We start from the raw sequence: 26071 nt of genomic DNA, 5'->3' as shown, positions 1-26071 counted from the left end.
TGATTAAGACTCTGCCTTCCACCACAGAGGGTCCAGGTTCAATCCCTGGTCCAGGATCGAAGATTCCACGAACTTTGATGCACGGACATAGACAAAAAAAGAGTGCACTGATCACCAGCCATGCAAACAGCTAGTTAGTTGCAAGCATATAATAAACCAGATCTATATTTGATTTTGATTTCACAACTATTGTTTGTAGACCTGTGGTATTTTGTAGTTTTCAAATAACATGATTCCATTTATTTGTAAAGCTTTATTCTATGATACCACGTATTCTGAATAAAGTCTTAGCATCTTAATACATGAAAAACACTGCTGGCAATAGAATACAGCAGGAACCTGCCTCAGGACAAGGCAATGTCATGAATATGAGAATGCTTCACTGTGAGGATGGCAACAGAAAGACTCTTGTTCCTATGACAGAAACACAACTGAAATAACATATATGATAGAAATGTTTGAATAATCATATGTAGGCAATAAACCTTAGGGAATAAACACTAGCATGTGATAAAACAGTTTAAGACAAAAGAAAATTATTATTGTCCAATCATACACTGAACAGTGTGTTATTGTCTGAGCCCAGTGAATAAATTAGCAATGAATTAATATTTGCAATTGACATTACATACAAAACACAGAGGCAAAATTTAGCACTTGTAAAGCATGTATTCTTGTGTCTTTCATAAACTGACATACTAGATTTGTTAGAATGCCAACAAATTGGTGTTGGTGTCTGTTTCTGATCTGATCACTTACCCAGAATCTTGATATGCCTTTCTCTCACAGACTCTGCTGCTCAGACGAAAGTACAACGAACATACCTTCCAGCTGGCAGGACAAGGGCTTGGTGGGATGGTCATTATACCCAGTATGTGTGTGGGAGGGAGGCAGCCAGATCCTGATAAATGGGTTTGAGACGCTGTCCTCCCCTCCCCTCCTGTCAAAACTGCAATTATCCTTTCACCTGCAGCAGTGATGGGACTGCAGGCCTGGGAGCTGAGAACATTTCTGGAAACTTTTCTCTCAATTGTTAATTACTGGAAACAATTACAAGTTTCTAGTTAGCACCCTTCAGAGACAACTGGCTCTACGTGAAAGGTATTTTCTTTTCCATGATCCCTGAAGGTGATGGTCTAACGAGGAAGAAATGCTGAAATCACACACATTAGGGACTGACACAAACCATTTGCGTCCTTCTGGATTCCTCACTTCCCTGAGCATCTCTGCCCTAATACTAGTACTTTCCTCACCTTCAACCATTGAATGGAACCATCAATGAAAGTATTGGTAAAGAAATGGGATGAGACAAAATACCTGGGAAGTATATTCAAAGAGACAAAAGGAAAAGGAGGAACATCATCAAGAACTCATGATAGGATAAATGCAAAAGAAACAAGAGACCATAGCAAAAATCAACAAAGCCAAAAGCTGGTTCTTTGAAAGGATAAATAAAATTGACAAACCATTAGCCAGACTTATCAAGAAACAAAGGGAGAAAAATCAAATCAATAAAATTAGAAATGGAAATGGAGAGATCACAACAGACAACACAGAAGTACAAAGGATCATAAGAGACTACTATCAACAATTATATGCCAATAAAATTGACAACGTGGAACAAATGCACAAATTCTTAGAAAAGTACAACTTTCCAAAGCTGGACCAGGATAAAATAGAAAATCTTAACAGACCCATCACAAGCACGGGAATTGAAACTGTAATCAAAAATCTTTCAGCAAAAAAAAGCCCATGTCCAGACGGCTTCACAGCTGAATTCTACCAAAAATTTAGAGAAGAGCTAACGCCTATCCTACTCAAACTCTTCTAGAAAATTGCAGAGGAAGGTAAACTTCCAAACTCATTCTATGAGGCCACCATCACCCTAATACCAAAACCTGACAAAGATCCCACAAAAAAAGAAAACTACAGGCCAATATCACTGATGAACAGAGATCCAAAAATCCTCAACAAAATTTTAGCAATCAGAATCCAACAACACATTAAAAAGATCATACACCATGACCAAGTAGGCTTTATCCCAGGGATGCAAGGATTCTTCAATATCCGCAAATCAATCAATGTAATACACCACATTAACAAATTGAAAAATAAAAACCATATGATTATCTCAATAGATGCAGAGAAAGCCTTTGACAAAATTCAACATCCATTTATGATAAAAACTCTCCAGAAAGCAGGAATAGAAGGAACATATCTCAACATAACAAAAGCTATATATGACAACCCCACAGCAAACATTATCCTCAATGGTGAAAAATTGAAAGCATTTCCTCTAAAGTCAGGAACAAGACAAGGGTGCCCACTTTCACCATTACTATTCAACATAGTTTTGGAAGTTTTGGCCACAGCAATCAGAGCAGAAAAAGAAATAAAAAGAATCCAAATTGGAAAAGAAGAAGTAAAACTCTCACTGTTTGCAGATGACATGATCCTCTACATAGAAAACCCTAAAGACTCCACCAGAAAATTGCTAGAACTAATCAATGATTATAGTAAAGTTGCAGTATATAAAATCAACACACACAAATCCCTTGCATTCCTATACACAAATAATGAGAAAACAGAAAGAGAAATTAAGGAAACAATTCCATTCACCATTGCAACGGAAAGAATAAAATACTTAGGAATATATCTACTTAAAGAAACTAAAGACCTATATATAGAAAACTATAACACACTGGTGAAAGAAATCAAAGAGGACACTAATAGATGGAGAAATATACCATGTTCATGGATTGGAAGAATCAATATAGTGAAAATGAGTATACTACCCAAAGCAATTTATAGATTCAATGCAATCCCTATCAAGCTACCAACGGTATTCTTCACAGAGCTAGAACAAATAATTTCACAATTTGTATGGAAATATAAAAAAACCTCGAATAGCCAAAGCTATCTTGAGAAATAAGAATGGAACTGGAAGAATCAACCTACCTGACTTCAGGCTCTGCTACAAAGCCACAGTCATCAAGACAGTGTGGTACTGACACAAAGACAGAAATATCGATCAATGGAACAAAATAGAAAGCCCAGAGATAAATCCACGCACATATGGACACCTTATCTTTGACAAAGGAGGCAAGAATATACAATGGATTAAAGACAACCTCTTTAACAAGTGCTGCTGAGAGAACTGGTCAACCACTTGTAAAAGAATGAAACTAGACCACTTTCTAACACCATACACAAAAATAAACTCAAAATGGATTAAAGATCTAAACGTAAGACCAGAAACTATAAAACTCCTAGAGGAGAACATAGGCAAAACACTCTCCGACATACATCACAGCAGGATCCTCTATGACCCACCTCCCAGAATACTGGAAATAAAAGCAAAAATAAACAAATGGGACCTAATTAAACTTAAAAGCTTCTGCACAACAAAGGAAACTATAAGCAAGGTGAAAAGATAGCCTTCAGAATGGGAGAAAATAATAGCAAATGAAGCAACTGACAAACAACTAATCTCAAAAATATACAAGCAACTCCTACAGCTCAATTTCAGAAAAATAAATGACCCAATCAAAAAATGGGCCAAAGAACTAAATAGACATTTCTCCAAAGAAGGCATACAGGTGGCTAACAAACACATGCAAAGATGCTCAACATCAATCATTATCAGAAATGCAAATCAAAACCACTATGAGGTACCATTTCACACCAGTCAGAATGGCTGTGATCCAAAAGTCTATAAGCAATAAATGCTGGAGAGGGTGTGTAGAAAAGGGAACCCTCTTACACTGTTGGTGGGAATGCAAACTAGTACAGCCACTATGGGGAACAGTGTGGAGATTCCTTAAAAAACTGGAAATAGAACTGCCTTATGATCCAGCAATCCCACTGCTGGGCATACATACTGAGGAAACCAGAATTGAAAGAGACACATGTACCCCAATGTTCATTGCAGCACTGTTTATAATAGCCAGGACATGGAAGCAACCTAGATGTCCATCGGCAGATGAATGGATAAGAAAGCTGTGGTACATATACACAATGGAGTATTACTCAGCCATTAAAATGAATACATTTGAATCAGTTCTAATGAGGTGGGTGAAACTGGAGCCTATTATACAGAGTGATATAAGCCAGAAAGAAAAACACCAATACAGTATACTAACACATATATATGGAATTTAGAAAGATGGTAACAATTATCCTGTATACGAGACAGCAAAAGAGACACTGATGTATAGAACAGTCTTTTGGACTCTGTGGGAGAGAGAGAGGGTGGGATGATTTGGGAGATTGGCATTGAAATACGTATAATATCATATATGGAACGAGTCACCAGTCCAGGTTCGATGCACGATACTGGATTCTTGGGGATGGCACTGGGACAACCCAGAGGGATCATATGGGGAGGCAGGAGGGAGGAGGGCTCAGGATGGGGAACACATGTATACCTGTGGTGGATTTATTTTGATATTTGGCAAAACCAATACAATATTGTAAAGTTTAAAAATAAATTAAAATTAGAATAAAAAAAAAAGAACTCATGATAGGAACCACTGGCACAACTTATATCAATCTAGACTCATTTTCATAATCCAAAGCTAATTATTATGGAAATTTTGTAGGAAAATATACTTTATTATTATTGAACCCTGTGATAAGAATTGGGTGCAGAAAAAATAAATAGAAAAAAGAGAGAGGATTTGAAAATAGTTACAAAATAAAAGCACCTAGATCTGACAGCTTGATGATTTTATCAAGTACTTAATTCAGGAGCATCCTTGGAGATGAAACAGTATGCCACTAAAAACCAGTGCATCCGTGCAAAATTAAAAGAAAATCTGAAATGCAAGTAGGAGGCTTCAAAAAAGCAAACACACTGACAACTTGATCATGTACTTCTAGCCTCCAGAACTGTGAAAAACTATCTATGTGAAAAACCGTGGAAACTATCTATGTTTAAACCTCCCAGGCTGTTGTGTTTTATTAAGGCAGGCCTAAAATGTAATACAAACTGTAAGAGTCTGTCATTTTGATCCTGGGACTTCCAAGGGTGATCCTGGAATTTATGGTGGAGAAAGTTTTGCCTATGTTCTCTTCTAGCAGCTTTATGGTGTCATGTTCTATTTAACTCTTGGAGCCTAGTTGAGTTTTGTGTGTGTGTGTATGGTGTGAGAGTGTGATATGACTTCACTGATTTACATGAGGCTGTCCAGCTACTGGAGAGGAGTGGAGAAATAACTCTAGAAAGAACAAAGAGAAGGAGCCAAAGCAAAAACAAAGCCCAGTTGTGAATGTGACCAGTGATGGAAGTAAAGTCCGATGCTGCAAAGAACAAGATTGCATAGGAACCTGGAATGTTGGATCCATGAATCAAGGTACATCGGAAGTGGTCAAATAGGAGATGGGAGAAGTGATCATCGACATTTTAGGAATCAGTGAACTAAAATGGGCTGGAACGGGTGAATTTAATTCAGATGACCATTATATGTACCACTATGTGCAAGAATCCCTTAGAAGAAATGGAGTAACCCTCATAGTTAACAAAAGAGTCCGAAATGCAGTATTTGGCTGTAATCTCACAAATGACAGAATGATCTCTGTTCGTTTCCAAAGCAAAGCATTCAATATCACAGTAATCCAGGTCGATGCCCCAACCAGCAATGCTGAAGAAGCTGAAGTTGAACGGTTCTATGAAGACCTACAAGACCTTCTAGCACTAACACCAAAAAAAAGACGTCCTTTTGATCATAGGGGACTGGAATACAAAAGGAGGAAATCAAGAGATACCTGGAGTAACAGGCAACTTTGGCCTTGGAGTACAAAATGAAGCGGGGCAAAGGCTAACAGAATTTTGCCAAGACAACGCACTGGTCATAGCAAACACTCTATTTCAAGCCACAAGGGACAATGCTACACCAGGTGGACATCACCAGATGGTCAACACCAAAATCAGATTGATTATATTCTTTGCAGCCAAAGATGGAGAGGCTCTATACAGTCAGCAAAAACAAGACCAGGAGCTGACTGTGGCTCATATCATGAACTCCTTATTGCCAAATGCAGACTGAAATTGAAGAAGTAGGGAAAACCACTAGACCGTTCACATATGATCTCAATCAAATCCTTACAACTATACAGTGAAAGTGACAAGCAGATTCAAGTGACTAGATCTGATAGAAAGAGTGCCTGAAGAACTGTGGACAGAGGTTGCTGACATTGTACAGGAGGCAGTGTTCAAGACCACCCCCAAGAAAAAGAAATGCAAAAAGACGAAATGGTTGTCTGAGGACGCCTTACAATTAGCTGAGAAAAAAAGAGACGATAAAGGAAAAGGAGAAAAGGAAAGATACACCCATCTGAATACAGACTTCCAGGAATAGCAAGGAGAGATAAGAAAGCCTTCTTCAGTGATCATGCAAACACATAGAGGAAACCAATGAAATGAGGAAGATGAGGTATCTCTTCAAGAAAATTGGAGATACCAAGGGAAGATTTCATGCAGAGATGGGCACAATAAAGGACAGAAATGGTATGGACCGAACAGAAGCAGAAGATATTAAGAAGAGGTGGCAAGAAGACACAGAAGACTATTCAAAACAATCTCATGACCCAGATAACCACGATGGTGTGATCATTCACACTCACCTAGAGCCAGACATCCTGGAGTCTGAAGTCAAATACGCCTTAGGAGGCATCACGACGAACAAAGCTAGTGGAGGTGATGGAATTCCAGATGAGCTATTTCAAGTCCTAAAAGATGATGCTGTGAACGTGCTGCACTTAATACGCCAGCAAATTTGGAAAACTCAGCAGTGGCCACAGAACTGGAAGAGATCCGTTTTCATTCCAATCCCAAAGAAAGGCAATGCCAAAGAATCCTCAAACTACCACACAATTGCACTCATCTCACACGCTAGCAAAGTAATGATCAAAATTCTCCAAGCCACGCTTCAACAGTATGTGAACCAAGAACTTCCAGATGTACAAGCTGGATTTAGAAAAGGCAGAGGAACCAGAGATCAAATTACCAACATCTGCTGGATCATCGAAAAAGCAAGAGAGTTCCAGAAAAACATCTACTTCTGCTTTATTGGATACAACAAAGCCTTTGACTGAGTGGATCACAATCAACTGTGGAAAATTCTTCAACAGATGAGAGTTCCAGACCACTTGACCTGCCTCCTGTGAAATCTGCATGCAAGTCAAGAAGCAACTGTTAGAACGAACATGGAACCATGGACTGGCTCCAAATTGGGAAAGGAGTACGTCAAGGCTGTATATTCTCACCCTGCTTACTTAACTTATATGCAGAGTACATCATGCGAAATGCCAGGCTGGATGAAGCAATTGCCAGGAAAAATGTCAATAACTTCAGATATGCAAATGACAGCATCCTTATGGCAGAAAGTGAAAAACTATAGAACTCTAGAACCTCTGGATGAATGTGAAAGAGGAGAGTGAAAAAACTGGCTTAAAACTCAAGATTCAAAACACAAAGATCATGGCATCTGGTCCCACTACTTCATGTCAATAGATGGGGAAACAATGGAAACAGTGACAGAATTTATTTCCTTGGGCTCCAAAATCACTGCAGATGGACATGCAGCCATGAAATTAAAAGATGCTTGATCCTTTGAAGAAAAGTGATGATCAACTTAGATAGCATATTAAAAAGCAGAGACATTACTTTGCTGACAAAGGTCCATCTAGTCAAAGCTATGGTTTTTCCTGTAGTGATGTATGGATGTGAGAGTTGGACCATAAAGAAAGCAGAGCACAGAAGAATTCATGCTTTTGAACTGTGGTGTTGGAGAAGACTCTTGAGAATTCCTTGAACTGCACAGAGATCAGACCAGTCAGTCCTAATGGAAATCAGTCCTGAATATCCACTGGAAGGACTGATGCTGAAGCTGAAACACCAATATTTTGGTCACCTGATGCGAAGATTGGACTCATTGGAAAAGACCCTGATGCTGTGAAGGATTGAAGGCAGGAGAAGGGGAAGACAAGATGAGATGCTCGCATGGCATCACTGACCTGATGGGCATGAGTTTGAGCAAGCTCCAGCAGTTGGTGCTGGACAGGGAAGCCTGGCATGCTGCAGTCGTGGGGTCACAAAGAGTTAGACGTGACTGAGCAACTCAACCGAATTAATTACATTGGACCCACAGATAATTGGGGGAAATTCCCTATCCTGAATCAACTCTTCAGTAAACTTAATGGGCCTGAAAAATCCGCTTGCCATGTAATATAACATGACTACCCAGATAATGTCACATCCATGAGAGGAGAACTGTTTATTATTTATATAATTACCAATATGTTCTCAACACTATGAGCAATCTTTACCTCCTGTGATGGTTTCTTACGAGAAAGAAGCTAGTATAAGGGGATATGCCCTCACAATTTTTAGTGGTCTTATCTTTTGTCTGACTCTTTGTGACCCCATGGATTGCACCATGGCAAGCTGCCCTGTCCATCACCAACTCCTGGAGCTTACTCAAACTCATGTCCATAGAGTCAGTGATGCCATCCAACCATCTCATCCTCTGTTGTCCCCTTCTCCTCCTGCCTTCAATCCTTCCCAGCATAATGGTCATTTCAAATGAGCCCGTTCTTCTCATCATGGGCCAAAATATTGGGGTTTCAGCCAGCATCAGTCCTTCCAATGAATATTCAGGACTGATTTCCTATAGGATGGACTGGTTGGATCTCCCTGAAATCTAAGGGAGTCTCAAGAGTGTTCTACAACGCCACAGCTCAAAAGCATCAATTCTGCAGTTCTCAGCTTTTTTTTCAGTCCAACTCTACATCCATACATGACTACTGGAAAAAACATAGCCTTGACTAGACGGACCTTTGTTGGCAAAGTAATGTCTCTGCTTTTTAATATGCTGTCTAGGTTGGTCATAACTTTTCCTCCAAGGAGCAAGCATCACTTAATTTCATGGCTGCAATCACCATCTGCAGTGATTTTGGAGCCCCCCAAAATAAACTCAGCCACTGTTTCCATTGTTTCCCCATCTATTTGCCATGAAGTGACAGGACCACAGGCCATGATCTTCATTTTCTAAATGTTGAGCTTTAAGTCAACTTTTTCACTCTCCTCTTTCACTTTCATCAAGAGGCTCTTTAGTTCTTCTTCACTTTCTGCCATAAGGGTTGTGTCTTCTGCATATCTGAGGTTATTGATATTTCTCCCTGCAACCTTGATTCCAGTTTGTGCTTCATCCAGCCCAGCAATTTGCATGATGTACTCTGCATTTAAGTTAAACAAGCAGGGTGACGATAAACAACCTTGACATACTCCTTTCTCGATTTTGAACCAGTCTGTGGTTCCTGTCCAGTTCTCACTGTTTCTTCTTGACCTGCATACAGATTTCTCAGGAGGCAAGCCAGGTGGTCTGGTATTCCCATTCTATGGATTTCTCAGAAGGGAGGTCAGGTGGTCTGGTATTTCCATTCTTTAAGAATTTCCACAGTTTGTTGTGATCCACACAGTCAAAAGTTTTGGCATAGTCAATAAAGCAGAAGTAGATGTTTTTCTGGAACTCTCTTGCTTTCTCGATGATCCAGTGGATGTTGGCAATTTGATCTCCATTTCCTCTGCCTTTTCTAAATCCAGCTTGAAATTATGGAAGTTCACGGTTCACATACTGTTGAATTGGTTACAGTAAAGCTTAAAGGGTTTAAAGACTCATATATCTGCATTTTAAATAGTATGTTTCAGAAATACCAGAACACATAAATATGTTTTCATCATTTCAGTAGACAGGCATAGAATTTCTTTGAGGTATAGCAAATATTGAAAAACACAGTGGACTTTGAACACAATGAGCTGACATCACTCCCCAACCCCTGCATCACTGGACACCAGTAAACAGCCTCTCCGTCCTGACCCTGTGAGTCCACATGCTATGACTGATATTGTGAAGGAAGAGGTAGAATGCTGTTGAGTGTTGTTTCCTCAAAATTTTAGCTTTCCTCATGTACTGTATGTGCTTTTAAAACAGTTTTGAGGGTATTTTCAATAAGCAAGATATTTTTCCCTGAGCTGAAATTAGAAAGTAACCGTGACTGATTAAATACTATGTGGTGTATGTATGCAATGGAATACAACTCAGCCATAAAAAGAATGAAATAATGCCATTTGCAGCAACATAGAGTAAGAGCTGCTTGCTCCTAATGTTGCTGGACTAAGAGATGAGTGAAGAGTTTGAGCTCAGTGATTGGAATGCCCCATTCCAGCACCATATATAGAACCCCAAGGCTTCTATGTGTGCCCTGAAGGAGATCCTTACCCTCTTCCACCCCTTAGCTGAGATTGCTGAAAATCAAGCAGAGACTCGTGCCCTCTTGTTATGTATTACAAAGGACAACTCAGGAGAAAAATTGTGGGGTTCACACAATATGTATCAAGAATTATAAGTCAGGTTGGGTTTTTTAAGGAAGATTTTATTTTCGAATAGTTCTAGATTTTCAAAAATGGAAGACTATACAGAGTCTCCTTATATTCCACATTCAATTGGTGACTCTGAAATCTTGTATGTGTCAAGTTGTTTAATTAATGAACCAATAGTAATTAATTTGTGCTAACTAAAATCAATACTTTATTCATATTATCTCAGTTTCTCTTTTATATCCATTTTCTTTTCCATGAATTGATCCAGATACCAACTGTCACGTTGTAGTCATCACTCCCTAGTCTCCTCTTTGCTGTGACAATTAATCAGACATTCTTCAGACTTAATGATGGTGACAGATTTGAGAAGCACTAGTCTGGTATTTTCTGGAATGACCTTTAACTGAGATTGCTGTGAATTTTTTTTGCATTTCTTTTCCATGGGGACGGTCTTGATCCCTGTCTCCTGTACAATGCCACAAACCTCCATCCATAGTTCATCAGGCACTCTATCTATCAGATCTAGTCCCTTAAATCTATTTCTCACTTCCACTGTATAATCATAAGGGATTTGATTTAGGTCATACCCGAATGGTCTAGTGATTTTCCCTACTTTCTTCAATTTAAGTCTGAATTTGGCAATAAGGAGTTCATGATCTGAGCCACAGTCCACTCCCAGGCTTGTTTTTGCTGACTGTATAGAACTTCTCCATCTTTGGCTGCAAAGAATATAATCAGTCTGATTTCGGTGTTGACCATCTGGTGATGTCTTGGTCATGAAAGATCTTTTTTGTACAGTTCTTCTGTGTATTCTTGTCACTTCTTCTTAATATCTTCTGCTTCTGTTAGGTCCATACCATTTCTGTCCTTTATCAAGCCCATCTTTGCATGAAATATTCCCTTGGTATCCCTAATTTTCTTGAAGAGATCACAAGTCTTTCCCATTCTGTTGTCTTCCTCTATTTCTTTGCATTGATCACTGAGGAAGGCTTTCTTTTCTCTCCTTGCTATTCTTTGGAACTCTGCATTCAGATGCTTATATCTTTCCTTTTCTCCTTTGCTTTTCGCTTCTCTTCTTTTCACAGCTATCATGATCAAGATAATCACGATGGTGTGGTCACTCACCTAGAGCCAGACATCCTGGAATGTGAAGTCCAGTGGGCCTTAGAAAGCATCACTATGAACAAAGCTAGTGGAGGTGATGGTATTCCAGTTGAGCTATTTCAAATCCTGAAAGACGATACTGTGAAAGTGCTGCACTCGATATGCCAGCAAATTTGGAAAACTCAGCAGTGCCCAAAGGACTGGAAAAGATCAGTTTTCATTCCAGTCCCAAAGGAAGGGAATGCCAAAGAATGCTCAAACTACCACACAATTGCACTCATCTCACACACTAGTAAAGTAATGCTCAAAATTCTCCAAGCCAGGCTTCAGCAATACATGAACTGTGAACTTCCAGATGTTCAAGCTAGTTTTAGAAAAGGTAGAGGAACCAGAGATCAAATTGCCAACATCTGCTGGATCATCAAAAAAGCAAGAGAGTTCCAGAAAAACATCTATTTCTGTTTTATTGACTCTGCCAAAGCCTTTGACTGTGTGGATCACAATAAACTGTGGAAAATTCTGAAAGAGATGGGAATACCAGACCACCTGACCTGCCTCTTGAGAAACCTATATGCAAGTCAGGAAGCAACAGTTCGAACTGGACATGGAACAACAGACTGGTTCCAAATAGGAAAAGGAGTATGTCAAGGCTGTATATTGTCACTCTGCTTATTTAATTTATATGCACAGTACATCATGAGAAACGCTGGGCTGGAAGAAGCACAAGCTGGAATCAAGATTGCTGGGACAAATATCAATAACCTCAGATATGCAAATGACACCATGCTTATGGCAGAAAGTGAAGAGGAACTAAAAAGCCTCTTGATGAAAGTGAAAGAGGAGAGTGAAAAAGTTGGCTTAAAGCTCAACATTCAGAAAACGAAGATAATGGCATCTGGTCCCATCACTTCATCGGAAATAGATGGGGAAACAGTGGAAACAGTGTCAGACTTTATTTTGGGGGGCTCCAAAATCACTGCAGATGGTGATTGAAGCCACGAAATGAAAAGATGCTTACACCTTGGAAGGAAAGTTATGACCAACCTAGATAGCATATTCAAAAGCAGAGACATCACTTTGCCAACAAAGGTTCGTCTAGTCAAGGCCATGGTTGTTCCAGTAGTCATGTATGAATGTGAGAGTTGGACTGTGAAGAAAGCTGAGTGCCAAAGAATTGATGCTTTTGAAATGTGGTTTGGAGAAGACTCTTAAGAGTCCCTTGGACTGCAAGGAGATTCAACCAGTCCATTCTAAAGGAGATCAGTCCTGGGTGTTCTTTGCAAGGAATAATGCTAAAGCTGAAAATTCCAGTACTTTGGCCACCTCATGCAAAGAGTTGAGTCATTGGAAAAGACTCTGATGTTGGGAGGGATTGGGGGCAGGAGGAGAAGGGGACGACAGAGGATGAGATGGCTGGATGGCATCACTGACTCGATGGACGTGAGTCTGAGTGAACTCTGGGAGTTGGTGATGGACAGGGAGGCCTGGCGTGCTGCGATTCATGGGATTGAAAAGAGTTGGACACGACTGAGCGCTACTGAACTGAACTGAACTGAATGTGACATTTCTTTCATGATTATACTTGGGTTCTGTGTTTTGGGGAGGAAGACTGCAGAGGTATAAGAGCCATTTTCATTTCATCATGTCAAGGGTCCATACAACCAACATGACTTATCACTGTTGATATTAACCTAGGTCTCCAGGATGAGGCAGGGGCCTCTGATATACTCATCAAATGTCATTTTTGTCCCTTTTCATGGTGAACTCATTGAAAGTAAGACACTATGCCACACTTAAGCATGGGATGTTATTTTCCACTTTTTTTCATGATAAACTTTTAACACAATTATATAGAATCTTTCTGAAAAGGAATTATGTTTCCTCAAATACATTATTTCTTCAATTGTATTTCATTTCAGTTTTCACTGGTACACATTAATTTTTATACTTTGAGTTATAATCCCAAACCACTTTGTTAAAAAATCAAATTGTCCAACTTGGTGATTGGCTGTTCTTTTAGGTGACTTCTGTGTGTCTCTGATATAGCCCATCATTATGGTTCTTCTTACTTCTTATTTAAAGCACTTCCTTTTTCTACTATTTAATATAGGATTCTAAAGGAAATATATATATACATATATATATATATACACACATACATATATATCCTAGCCCCAGCTTCAGCCATTACTTTACCAAGCAACAGCTGCTCTTATTAATGAATGGTGTGATGAACCACAGTATGCACTGTACATGTGGTCATGGCCCCTGGTGTCTGAAAGGTGGGGTTGTACACAGGTAGCCCAGGGGACAGAATATTCAGCCAAACATGATATTTCTCAAACTTTAAAGTCTGACAGAATTTACCCTCCTTGGATTTTACCTGCCTTGAACAAGTGAGTTGCTTCTTCTTTCTGATTTCCTGTTTTGGGAAAGAGAATATCCATCCTATTCGGTCACACCATTGGAATTTGGTAAGCGTATTACGTATCTGCTTTCAAAAAAAAAAAGAAGAAGAAGACAATGGAGGAAACAAGCTCCTTGATTTCAGACTATACTACAGAGCTACAGTCACCAAAACAGTATCAAACTGGCACAAAAATAGACACATAAATAATTGGAATAGAATAGAGAGGCCAGAAATAAACCCACGTGCTATTGGTCAATTAATCTATGACAAATAAGCCCTACCACTGAGAGCTGGTGGGCCTCGCTCTTGAGAATGTTCTCCTCCCAGGACCTTCTCTCCTCCCTCTCCACGCTTGTTATAAAGGCCTTAACACACCTCCTTTGTGAATGAGTACGAAATAGACTCAGACCAAGTCTCACCATGCAAACATGGATGGAATAATATATAATGGAGATATATATAATATATAATGGAGAAAACGTAGTTTCTTCAAAAGTGGTGCTGGGGAAACTCGACAGCTATGTACACATAAGACAATAAAATTATTTCAATATTTTGTACACTTTAAATTCACATAATGCTATATATCAAATACATTTTAATTTTAAAAATCAGCTGACATAGTTCATCTATTATTTTTAAAATATTAGAATATTCTTTTGTTTTTGTGTTTCTTTTTGGAAAGTACATTTCACTTCAGTCTGGTCATTTCTGCATGAAAGTATTTAAATGTTTTAATCTCAGTTCCAAACAACATATTTCTAGTAAGTACTACCACCTCTCTAGGCATGTTATCTGTAAACTCATAATGGACTGACAAAGTCTCGACTGAAGGAGATGTATTTTAAATTCCAACTCCCCACCAGGTCACTCTTTATTCTGTGAGGACATTAACTTGTTCTCTTTCATTAATGACTATTGCACATGCTAACCCACAGTCATGCATACCTTTCTCTTTAAGTTCATGCCTGTATAACTTCTAGGAAACGTACTATAGCAGACTGAAAAAACAGGTGTACACACCTGAATAGCTTATAATATGCAGATTGTTTCAAGACTTGATTTTATTGTCACATGAATTCTGAACTCATTTTCTGAAAGTATTAGAAAAATTCAACCATATAATTCTTTACAAGATAACTGTATGTCATGACAATACTATTACAATTGTTTATTTTGAAGAAGATGCTCAGCATGTCATGTTTACTATTCTCTTGAGATTCAAAATTTTAGCTAGATCTCTGAGGTGAAGCCATAAAGAAGGTTGACCACTGAAGAACTGATAATTTGGACTCTGGTTTTGGGAAAACTCTAGAGAGTCCCTTGGACTGCAAGGAGATCCAACCAGTCAATTCTAAAGGAAATCAATCCTGAATATTCATTAGAAGGACTGATGCTGAGGCTCCAATACTTTGGCCACCTGATGTGAAGAAATGACTCATTAGAAAAGACCCTGAGGCTGGGCAAGATTTAAGGCAGGAAAAGAGGATGACAGAGGAAGAGATGGTTGGATGATATCATCGACTCAATGGACATGAGTCTGAGCAAACTCCAGGAGGTATTGAAGGACAGGGAAGCCTGGTGTGTTGCAGTCCATGGGGTCGCAAAGAGTCAGACATGACTGAATGTCTAAACAACAACTGAGGTGAATTAATGAATGGTCAACCATACACTTCAGAAATACACCCAATTCACACATTTCTCATAATAGTAGGGGACTTTGTATTCCTTATCCAGGCAAAATAGAGCCTGTGTACATTACAGTCACAGCTCATGAGCAGAAAGGGACTGACAGTTGGGACACACAAAGCCAAGATTACAGTGATGTTCACAAGGAACCAGCTGGGATAATCAAAAAGAGCCATCATGAGTTGAAAAATGGAGGAAAGAGTATAAAAATAGACAAACGTGCTCACCAGGAGAAGAATGGTTTTGGTAGCTCTGGACTCAGGGGAGAATTTGGTTGGGGTATCAGTCCTACGAATGTGTTGGACACGATGCTTATGTCTGTACAGGATGAAAACCATGAAGCTGCTGGCCCAGAGCATGAGCCCCAAACATAGAACATCAGGGAGTGATAGCAATGCTGCAGACAATGACTGTTGGATTTTGTCATGATGAATAGAAGAACAGTATCCAAAATCCTTCTTGTTTGTGTTGTTTTTGTCGTTCCATTTGCCATTTATACGTAGAGGAAAAATGAAATTTACCAGCATTTGCAGGATCCAACACAGGAAAATAGAGGGAACGATGTACTTAGGAGCTTTACCTTTCAGCACTGCACACCTGGATTTCCAAGGACTGATCGTGATCACCTGAAAGACACTCAAGAGGCAGATGCTACCGATGGACACTCCCCTCCCCACTCTGTGCAGAAAGAAGAGAAGTTTGCAGCCAAAATCACTGTGGATATGCTTCCACCCAAAGACTGCCATTGTCTGGGGGACCCCTTTACAGAGGAGGACCAAGGAGTTGGCCACAATCAGGTGCTTAAGGATCAAATCCGTGGACCTTAACCTGGAGCCAGTGAAGTGAAGGATGATATGATGGCAAAGGAGTGAGAAATTCCCCAGGACTCCAACCACCGTCTGCATTAAGAAGATAACGCCTATTGTCAAATCAATGCTGGCCATCCTCCCGGTTCACAGTCACTGATATTTGTCTTGTGAGTTAGAATGTCCTGCATGGGAACATGAGGTGTGGGTTACATGCATCATGTCAGCTGAAATCCAGTATTCTCCATTTACCCTTAGTTCCCACTAAGAAACATTTACTTTATGTTCTTCAGTTACCAGCAGCTTTAAACAGTGGCACATATGATATTTAAAGAGCATTACTATGTAAAATTAAAAGCTGTAGGCTCTACACATGATTATTTCTTCATTCTTCAACAATCTATGAGGCAGGTACTTATGTGATGTTAATGATACAGAGGAGGGTGACATAAGCACAGAGAGGTTGAATATTTGTCAAAATCTGCTCTTAGGACAGAGTGAGGACTTGAAACCCACTGGACTGGTAAAGATAGTGCATTGAACCCCAACTTTGCCAAAAGGTTAGGTAACTGTTCATATAATAATTCAGATATATATTTAGTTTTGTTTTCAGAACTTATTCTTTGATATTTGACTGCTGCTATTTCATAATTTTTATTAAGACAGGCACTTTGTCTTATAAATGAGGCTTCATGTGTCTTAGTATATGTATGTGCACTGCTGCCTGCCAGGGGAATATGGGAGGAGCCTGCCCCAGGACCAGGTAGTGTCATGAAGATGAGGATGGCTCAGAATTAGGATGGAAACAGGAAGTCTTTTGCTTTTATTTCAGAAAAGCAGTTATAATGCAAGTACTCCAGAAATTGTTAAATAATCCCATATAAAGTCGTTAACTTGGGACATAAAATAGTCACACATGATGAAGTAGTACAAAAGGAAAAAGTAAATTATTATTATTTTCCAGTGATACATATATCTATTCATTAATAGCAGAGTTAATTGAATATACGGCAATGATTTATACTTTTCAAATGATATTAACATACCGGAGATATATACAAATCAGCACCTGCAAGGGATCTATTCTTATGCATTTTATAAATTAAAGTAAGAGGCATTTAGATTCATATTAAAATACCTTTTAAATGGGCAGAAACAGTACGATATACGACTGAGAGCTGCGGCCTGAAACTCAGCATTATATGAAGTTTCCTTAACTGCTTATTTCATAACATGAAGAGTGAAGACAGCCTCACCATAATCAATGGACTCTGGATGTTTTCAGTGAGGACACAATTACTGTCTCGGTTAATATCCAGAGTCAGAGAAAACATTTCCCTTCAAGCCATTTCCAGTTGCATTCACTTTCTGTATAGGATTACATGATTTTTGCAGACTCATCATACTGTTTATTACCACCCTGGAGTTATTCTTGTGGCCCCTCTAGGCATCCTGAACATTTAGTCTATGATTCCCCTGAGGCAGACTCAAGAGAAAATTGATTTTATATCTACATTTTTAAACACCTCATAAAAATCAGGTTTTGTTATCACTTGGACTAAGTCCAACAGCCACTGTCAGTGAGGATTAAATTAAACTTTAGGAGGAGCCAGCAGGGATTGGTTTAGGGTGAGGACCCCATCTCTCTTTGCCATCTCGGCTCATGATTCAGGATTTTACTACCTTATGCATAGTGTTGGCACTGAATCCAGTGACTACACAGAAGACTGCCCCTTTCTGATATGATCACTCAGCATCTTGATCTGCCTCTCTTTCACAGACTCTGCCCTCTCAGACTGAAATAGAACACCCTTACCTGACACCAACCTGCTGCCAGGAGAGTGGGCTCCCTGATGGTCATTATACCCAGTTCGTGTAGGGGAGGCAGGCAGTTGGTCCCTGATATGTAGGTTTGAGATGCTGTGTCCTCCCCTCCCCTCCCATCAAAGCTGCAATTATCATTTCACCACCAGCAGCGATGGGAGTGCAGGCTTGGGAGCCAAAAACGTTTTGAAAACTTTTCTCTTAGTTGTTAATTACTGGAAGCAATTACAAGTTTCTAGTTGGCACCCTTAGGAGACAACTGGATATATTTGACAGGCTTTTTTTTTTTTTTTTTTTCATGATCCCTGAAGATGACAGGGTCTCACCAGGAGGAAAGCAGGAAATGCTGAAATCCCACGCGTTAGGGACTGACATAAGCCATGTATGTCCCTCTGGATTCTTCACTTCCTTGTGATGTGTCTCTGCTCTGAAACTAGTACTTTCCTCACCTTCAACCACTGGACCAAACCATCAACAAAAGTACTGGTAGAGAAATGGAATGAGACAAAATACCTGGAAAGTACATTCAAAGAGATGAAAGGAATAAGAGGAATATGATTAGAAACTCATTATATGGACCACTGGCACAAATCAAATCAATTTAGACTCATTTTCATAACTCGATGCCAATTATTATGGAAATCTTGTAGGAAAATATAATTTATTATCATCAACCTCTGTGACAAGAACTGGATGTGGAACATATAAACAGTAAAAAAGGGATAGGGGTTGAAAAGAATATGTCATAAAATAAAATCACCTAGATATGATGGCGCAGTGATTTTGACAATTACTTAATTCAAGAGGATCAAACCTGGGCACTAAACAACAGGCTGTTAATAACCAATAGGTCTATGTGAAATCAAAAGAAAATGAGGAATTACCTTGAAGCAAATAAAAATAAAAACAAAATTTCAAAATCTATAAAACACAGCAAAAGCAGTTCTAGAGGGAAATTTATATGGATAAAAGCCTATCTCAAGAAGCAAGAAAAATCTCACATAAACAATCTAACCTACCAACTAAAGAAATTAGAAAAAGAACTACACATAGTGTCAAAGATAGCAGAGAGTGGGAGCGATATAGATGAAAGAGAAAATTTTTAAATCAGACATCAAAAGACCAATAGGACAAGTCAATAAAAGCAAGAGCTTTTTTTTCTTAAAGATGCACAAAACTGATAAGCCTCTACTGGGGGGATAGGAGGGAAAAAAAAAGAAGATCTAGGACTTTCCTGGTGGTCCTGTGGTTAAGACTTTCAACCTAGGGTGTGCAGGTTTGATCCCTGGTAAGGGAGCTAAAATTTTGCTGCCTAAATCAAAACATAAAACAGAAGGGATACTGTAACATATTCTATCAGATCAGATCAGATCAGTCGCTCAGTCGTGTCCGACTCTTTGCGACCGCATGAAGCGCAGCGCGCCAGGCCTCCCTGTCCATCACCAACTCCCAGAGTTCACTCAGACTCACGTCCATCCAGTCAGTTGAGAGAGTCAGTTCCTAGGCAGGTTGATAGGGAGTCTAGGGGTCCCCAAGGAGAGAGGGGTCTGGAATCCTCAAGGAGGAAGAAAGGACAAACTTTTTTTCTTTCTCCACATTCCTTAGGATTATATACCAATAATGTATCCTGCCTAAGGACAGTCTTTGGATTCAACCTTCTGTTATCTTAAAATGTTAATTATGGGAGTAGACCTGGTCTTTACAAGGATGTATCTTGCCTGAGGACAGTGTTATCTTAAAATGCAAATTATGGGAGTAGGTCTGATGAGGTCTTTACAACCTCCAGATATTCTTTGGATTATATAACTTCATTGTTAACACTAGCAAGCGGGTACTCTTTTTGCCCCCTTCTGATGCCTATGTCAGAAGCTTTCTCTATCTCCTTATACTTTAATAAAACTTTACTACACAAAAGCTCTGAGCGATCAAGCCTCATCTCTGGCCCCGGATTGAATTCTTCTCCTCCGGGGGACAAGAATCCCGGTGTATTCGCGTGATTCAACAACAACCTTTCACAGTGATGCCATCCAGCCATCTCATCCTCTGTCGTCCCCTTCTCCTCCTGCCCCCAATCCCTCCCAGCATCAGTCTTTTCCAATGAGTCAACTCTTCACATGAGGTGGCCAAAGTACGGGAGTTTCAGCTTTAGCATAAATGGTTCATATCAAAAAAATCTTAAAAAAAAGAAGTGCATTTGCAGTTATGTGTTACCCTTATATTCCTTATGTTCTTTGTGAATATAAGATTACCATAAAGTTGTATAGCACTCATTGTTATTGCTGCATATGCCAATCTGTTCATGGGAGAAACGCTGCAAGAATACTGAAGTGGATTGCCGTTTCCTTCTCCTGGGGTTCTTCCTTGACCCAGGGATCCAACCCCCATCTCCTGCAGCTCCTGCACTGCCAGGCAGATTCTTTCCCATTGAGCCAGCTGGGAAGTGTATATAATATACAATATACAAGATTTCATTTTTATGAATTTCAAATAATGCCATGATTCCATTGTTATGAGGAGTAATTCTAGGGAAAAAGAATTTAAGGCAGAGTTTTTCATCAGTTCCTGTTTTTGGAAAATGGCTTTCTAATCTAATTAGAAGTAAAGACACTAATGAGCTTATTTCCAGCAGTAAAGAGAACACAGATTCCATGTCCATGTCCTGATTCTGCAGTACAGACTCCCAACACATCTGCCTGTTAGTAGAAGTAAGTATCTGGGTGACTCTCTTTACAACACTTTTTAAAATTTGGGAGAAACTAATGAATGTATTAACATTGGCTGTATGCTCCCAATGTTGCTAGACTAAGAGGTGAGTGACAAGGTTGATCTCAGGGATTGGAATACCCCGTTCAAGCACCAGAGAAAGAACCCAAGGCTTCTATGTGTGCTCTGAAGGAGACCCTTACCTCCTCCCACCCTTTAGCTGAGATTGCTGAAAATCAAGCAGGGACTCTTACCCTCTTGGTATTTATTCCAAGGGAAGGCTCAGGAGAAAAGACTGTGCAGTTATCTCAATTATGTATTGGGAATTCTAGCCATGTTCTTTAGAAGGATTTTATTTTAGAACAACTTTTGATTTACAAGAATGACAAGACTCTACAGAGTTCTCATGTATCCCACGCTCAATGCATTGACTCTTAAAATCCTCTATTCGGTGTATAAAGTTGCCATAATTAAAAAACCAATAGTGATGAAGTTGTGTTAACTAAAGTCAACACTTTATTCGGATTTTCTCAATTTTTCCTTTATATCCATTTTCTTTTAAAAGAACTGATCCAAATACCAAATCTCACATTGTAGTCACCTCTCTCTAGGCTCCTCTTTGCCAAGACAGTTAGTCAGACATTTCTCACATTTAACGATGTGACAGATTTGAGGAGAACTAATGGGAAAAGGAGTACGTCAAGGCTGTATATTGTCACCCTGCTTATTTAACTTATATGCACAGTACATCATGAGAAATGCTGGGCTGGAAGAAGCACAACTGGAATCAAGATTGCTGGGAGAAATATCAATAACCTCAGATATGCAGATGACACCACCCTTATGGCAGAAAGTGAAGAGGAACTAAAAAGCCTCTTGATGAAAGTGAAAGAGGAGAGTGAAAAAGTTGGCTTAAAGCTCAACATTCAGAAAACGAAGATCATGGCATCCGGTCCCATCACTTCATGGGAAATAGATGGGGAAACAGTGGAAACAGTGTCAGACTTTAATATTTTGGGCTCCAAAATCACTGCAGATGGTGATTGCAGCCATGAAATTAAAAGACGCTTACTCCTTGGAAGGAAAGTTATGACCAACCTAGATAGCATATTCAAAACAGAGACATTACTTTGCCAACAAAGGTCCATCTAGTCAAGGCTATGGTTTTTCCAGTAGTCATGTATGGATGTGAGAATTGGACTGTGAAGAAAGCTGAGCGGTGAAGAATTGATGCTTTTGAACTGTGGTGTTGGAGAAGACTCTTGAGAGTCCCTTGGACTGCAAGGAGATCCAACCAGTCCATTCTAAAGGAGATCAGTCCTGGGTGTTCTTTGGAAGGAATGATACTGAAGGTGAAACTCCAGTACTTTGGCCACCTCATGCGAAGAGTTGACTCCTTGGAAAAGACTCTGATGCTTGGAGGGACTAGGGGCAGGAGGAGAAGGGGACGACAGAGGATGAGATGGCTGGATGGCATCACCGACTTGATGGACGTGATGGAGTTCACTCTGAGTGAACTCCAGGAGTTGGTGATGGACAGGGAGGCCTGGTGTGCTGACCTCCGGGAGTTGGTGATGGACAGGGAGGCCTGGCGTGCTGCAATTCATGGGGTCTCAAAGAGTCGGACACAACTGAACGACTGAACTGAACTTAACTGAATGGCAGTCATATTACAATATTTATGTGTAACGAATTACCAAATCTTACACTTTAAATTTACACAATGTTATATGTCAAATATATTTCAGTTTTTTAAATCTGCTGAAATATATTTTTCTTTCGGTGTGTTTTTTATTGTCCTTCACTTCAAACTGCTCATTTCTACATGAAAATATTTTAATGTGCTAATCTCCCTGCATGACTAATAAATACTGCCATTTCCCTTAACAATATTAACTATAAACTTGTAACTGGCTCCCAAACTCTCATCTGGTTTTACCTTCGAGTGCTAACCACGGTATTCTGCCGAGGTCCAGCCCCGGCTGATCCAGGGAGTTTGAAGCGGGGACGGCGTCGCTGAGGATCAGGATACAATAGCTTCAATTAGATATTAATTAGAGATATAAAGAATAATAGAATGAGGATAGCTCAGTAGGAATATTCAGTGGAGAAAAGAGGCGGAGTAGCTTGATTTACACGGGAGGCCAATAAAACTTCAAGACAAGAAGTTTGCACCACTTATGTAGGCCTCAAGCGTCCTTCCATTCTCCCAAAGGAGAGGAGACACTGAGGCCTCCCTGGTCGGATCTTAGAAGCCCAGGCATAATTAATAAGCACGGCGGGTTCCACGGTCCAGATGGAGACTCAGCCAGAGTTTGACAGAGAGAGAGAGACATGGGGAGACCAGTCTTTCGAGGAACTGATCCCAATTCTTTATTTTCCATGGTCTACTTTTGTACACTGAGATGTATGCCAAAGTCACGTGGGGTCAGCAGTCCTGACTTTTATCAAAGTCAGGTGCTTCATACAAATGTATACAGAAGTCTTAGGAGTGTTATATCATCTTCTGGCCAGGGGGCCTGCTGACAATTTATGACCCTCTCCTTGTGACAGTGGTCAGTCAACCAGGACACTTATTTCTCCAGGGGTGATTATTCTTAAAAAAGACTCCACCTTCTGAAGGTACCAGGTAAAGTTACATTCCTATAGGGTGAGGGTGTAGTGGGTTTTAATTTACGAAAGAATTTACTTAGCCTAAGGTCTAACGTGATTAATATCAAAGATTAATACTTATTTCTTCTATATATTCATTAATGTGTGTAAGGGCAGGGGATGTGGAGACTCAGCAATAAATATTGGCTCAACAAATGAAAAACCCTTCAAAAATACAATTTCTAATCAGCCCACTATACTTATACTAATGGTTTTCTAACTTTTCTAAGGAACCTGTTTTTAGAAGGTTTAAAGCATCTCGTGCCTCTCATGGTTGGGAGGCTGTGAGCAATCACATGTGGCCGGACAAGCCTGTCAGGCAGGCTAGAGAACCTTCAGAGGAGTTTGTAGGTTAAAACACTCTTGTCATGCCCAGGAGTTTTTATTAACTGGACCTCTAAGTTAACTCCTTCTCCGAAAGAGGTGGTGGGGGACAGCTCCCCGTAAAGTCAGAGGTGTAGGTGAGAGCACAAAGTAGTAAAGTAAGCAGGCTCTGGTTATGGGGGTAGATGCTCGAGGATTTCCAGGGGGACTCCTGAGGCTCGATCCCACCTTTGCGTATGTCGAGTCTCCTTCCTCATGACCTTTGCCACGGGCAGAGTGCCTCACGCTGGCCCCCAACAGTATTCTTTACTCTGTGAGGACATTGATTTCTTCCATTTTATTTCTGACTACTGTACACACTGATCCCTCTTCATGTATACTTTTATCTATAATTCCATACCTACTTCATTTCTGGGAAATTCGTTTTGTTAGACTGAAAGTAACACATTTTAACACTTCATAATATGCAGATTATTTTAAGACCTGTTGTTTATTGCATAAATCTGAACTCCTTTTCTACAAGCAAACTTCATTGATATATTTATATTTCATGACAATATATTTCAATTGGTCTTTATATTGAAGAAGACGCTTGGCATGTCCAGTATAATATTGAGATTCTAAATTTAAATTAGGATTCTGAGGGTGAATAAATGAACTGGCAATGGCTCATTATAGAAATAAATAAAATTCACACTTTTCTCATAATAGTAAGGACTTTGCATTCCTTATCCAGGCAAAGTAAAGCCTTTGTACACTGGAGTTATGGCTCATGAGCAGAAAGGGGCTGACAGTAGGGAAGCACGCTGCAATGATTACAGAGATGTCCACAAGGAACCGGCTGGGTTGATCAAAAAGAGCCAAAGTACTTGAAAGATGAAGGAAACAATATAAAAGTAGACAAAGGTGCTCCCCAGGAGAACGATGGTTTTAGTAGCTCTGGACTCAGGGGAGGACCTGGAGGAGGCGTCAGTCCTACGAATGTGTTGGACCTGCTGCTTATGTCTGTACAGGATGAGAACCATGGAGCTGCCAGCCCAGAGCGTGAGCCCCAAACATAAAACATCAGGGAACGACAGCAATGCTGCATACGAGGCATCTTTAGCTTTGTCAGTAAGAATAGAAGAACAGTAACCAAAGTCTCTTTCCTTTGTAATGTTTTTGTCACTCCATTTGCCAGTTATATAGATGGGAAAAATGACATTTACCAACATTTGCAGGATTCAGCACAGGAAAAGAGAGAGAACCACGTACTTGGGAGCTGTTACTTTCAGCGTTGCCCATCTGGAGTTCCAGGGACTGATTGTGATCACCTGAAAGACACTCAAGAGGCAGATGCTGCCGATGGACACTCCCCTACCTACTCTGTGCAGAAAGAAGAGAAGTTTGCAGCCAAAATCACTACGGATCTGCTTCCACCCAAAGATTGACATTATCTGGGGGACCCCTTTACAGAGGAGGACCAAGGAGTTGGCCACAATCAGGTGCTTAAGGATCAAATCTGTGGACCTTAACCTGTAACCCATGACGTGAAGGATGATATAACTGCAAAGGAGTGAGAAATTCCCCAGGATTCCAATCATGGTTTGTGTTAAGATGATCATGCCTATTATGAAAAAGCTGCCGGCCATCCTTTCAGTTCACAGTCACTGGTACTTGTGAGTTAGAATGTTCTGCATTGGAATATGAGGCATGGGCTACATGCATAGTGTCAACTGTAATCCAATATTCTCCACTTAAGAATAGTTCCCACTTGGAAATATTTGCTTCTTGTGTTTTCTGTTTACAGCAGCCTTTAAAGGGTTCCATGTATAACATTTAAAGAGAACTAATATGTAAAATTAATCACTGGAGATACTAATGTGATCACTTCTTCTTCTTCACAAATTTATTAGGCAGGAACTGAAGGGACCTTGGTTATACAGAGGAGTGTAACCTATACCTAGACAGGTTAAGTATTTGTCAAATCTGCTTCTTAATGCACAGTGAGGACTGAATCCCTTTGGGCTATTCAAGACAGTGGTTCAAGGAACTTCCCAGGTGCTTAAATGATTAAGACTCTGCCTTCCAATGCAGAGGGTCCAGGTTCAATCCCTGGTCCAGGATCTAACATTCCATGAACTCTGATGCATGGATAAAGACAAAAAAAAAAAAGAGTGCACTGATCACCAGCCATGC

General features: G+C 39.9%; 1 protein-coding gene and 1 pseudogene across 1 annotated transcript; both read right to left on the bottom strand.

The window, feature by feature from the left end:
* Positions 1-15442: 15442 nt before the first annotated feature.
* LOC147354418 (vomeronasal type-1 receptor 4-like) lies at positions 15443-19654 on the bottom strand. The gene has a single exon (XM_086353966.1). The coding sequence runs from the start codon at positions 16526-16528 to the stop codon at positions 15587-15589; it is 942 nt and encodes a 313-aa protein (XP_086210092.1). The 5' UTR covers positions 16529-19654; the 3' UTR covers positions 15443-15586.
* Positions 19655-24361: 4707 nt separating this feature from the next.
* LOC147354417 (vomeronasal type-1 receptor 4-like) lies at positions 24362-25655 on the bottom strand (annotated as a pseudogene).
* Between the last annotated feature and the right edge of the window lie 416 nt (positions 25656-26071).

Source organism: Bos grunniens, chromosome 18 (assembly GCF_055505025.1).
Source record: "Bos grunniens cultivar Pamir isolate PY7600 chromosome 18, Bosgru_T2T1.0, whole genome shotgun sequence".
NCBI classification, from domain to species: domain Eukaryota; kingdom Metazoa; phylum Chordata; class Mammalia; order Artiodactyla; family Bovidae; genus Bos; species Bos grunniens.
Note: the sequence above shows the minus strand (reverse complement) of the source record. Positions and strands in the feature narration are given on the sequence as shown.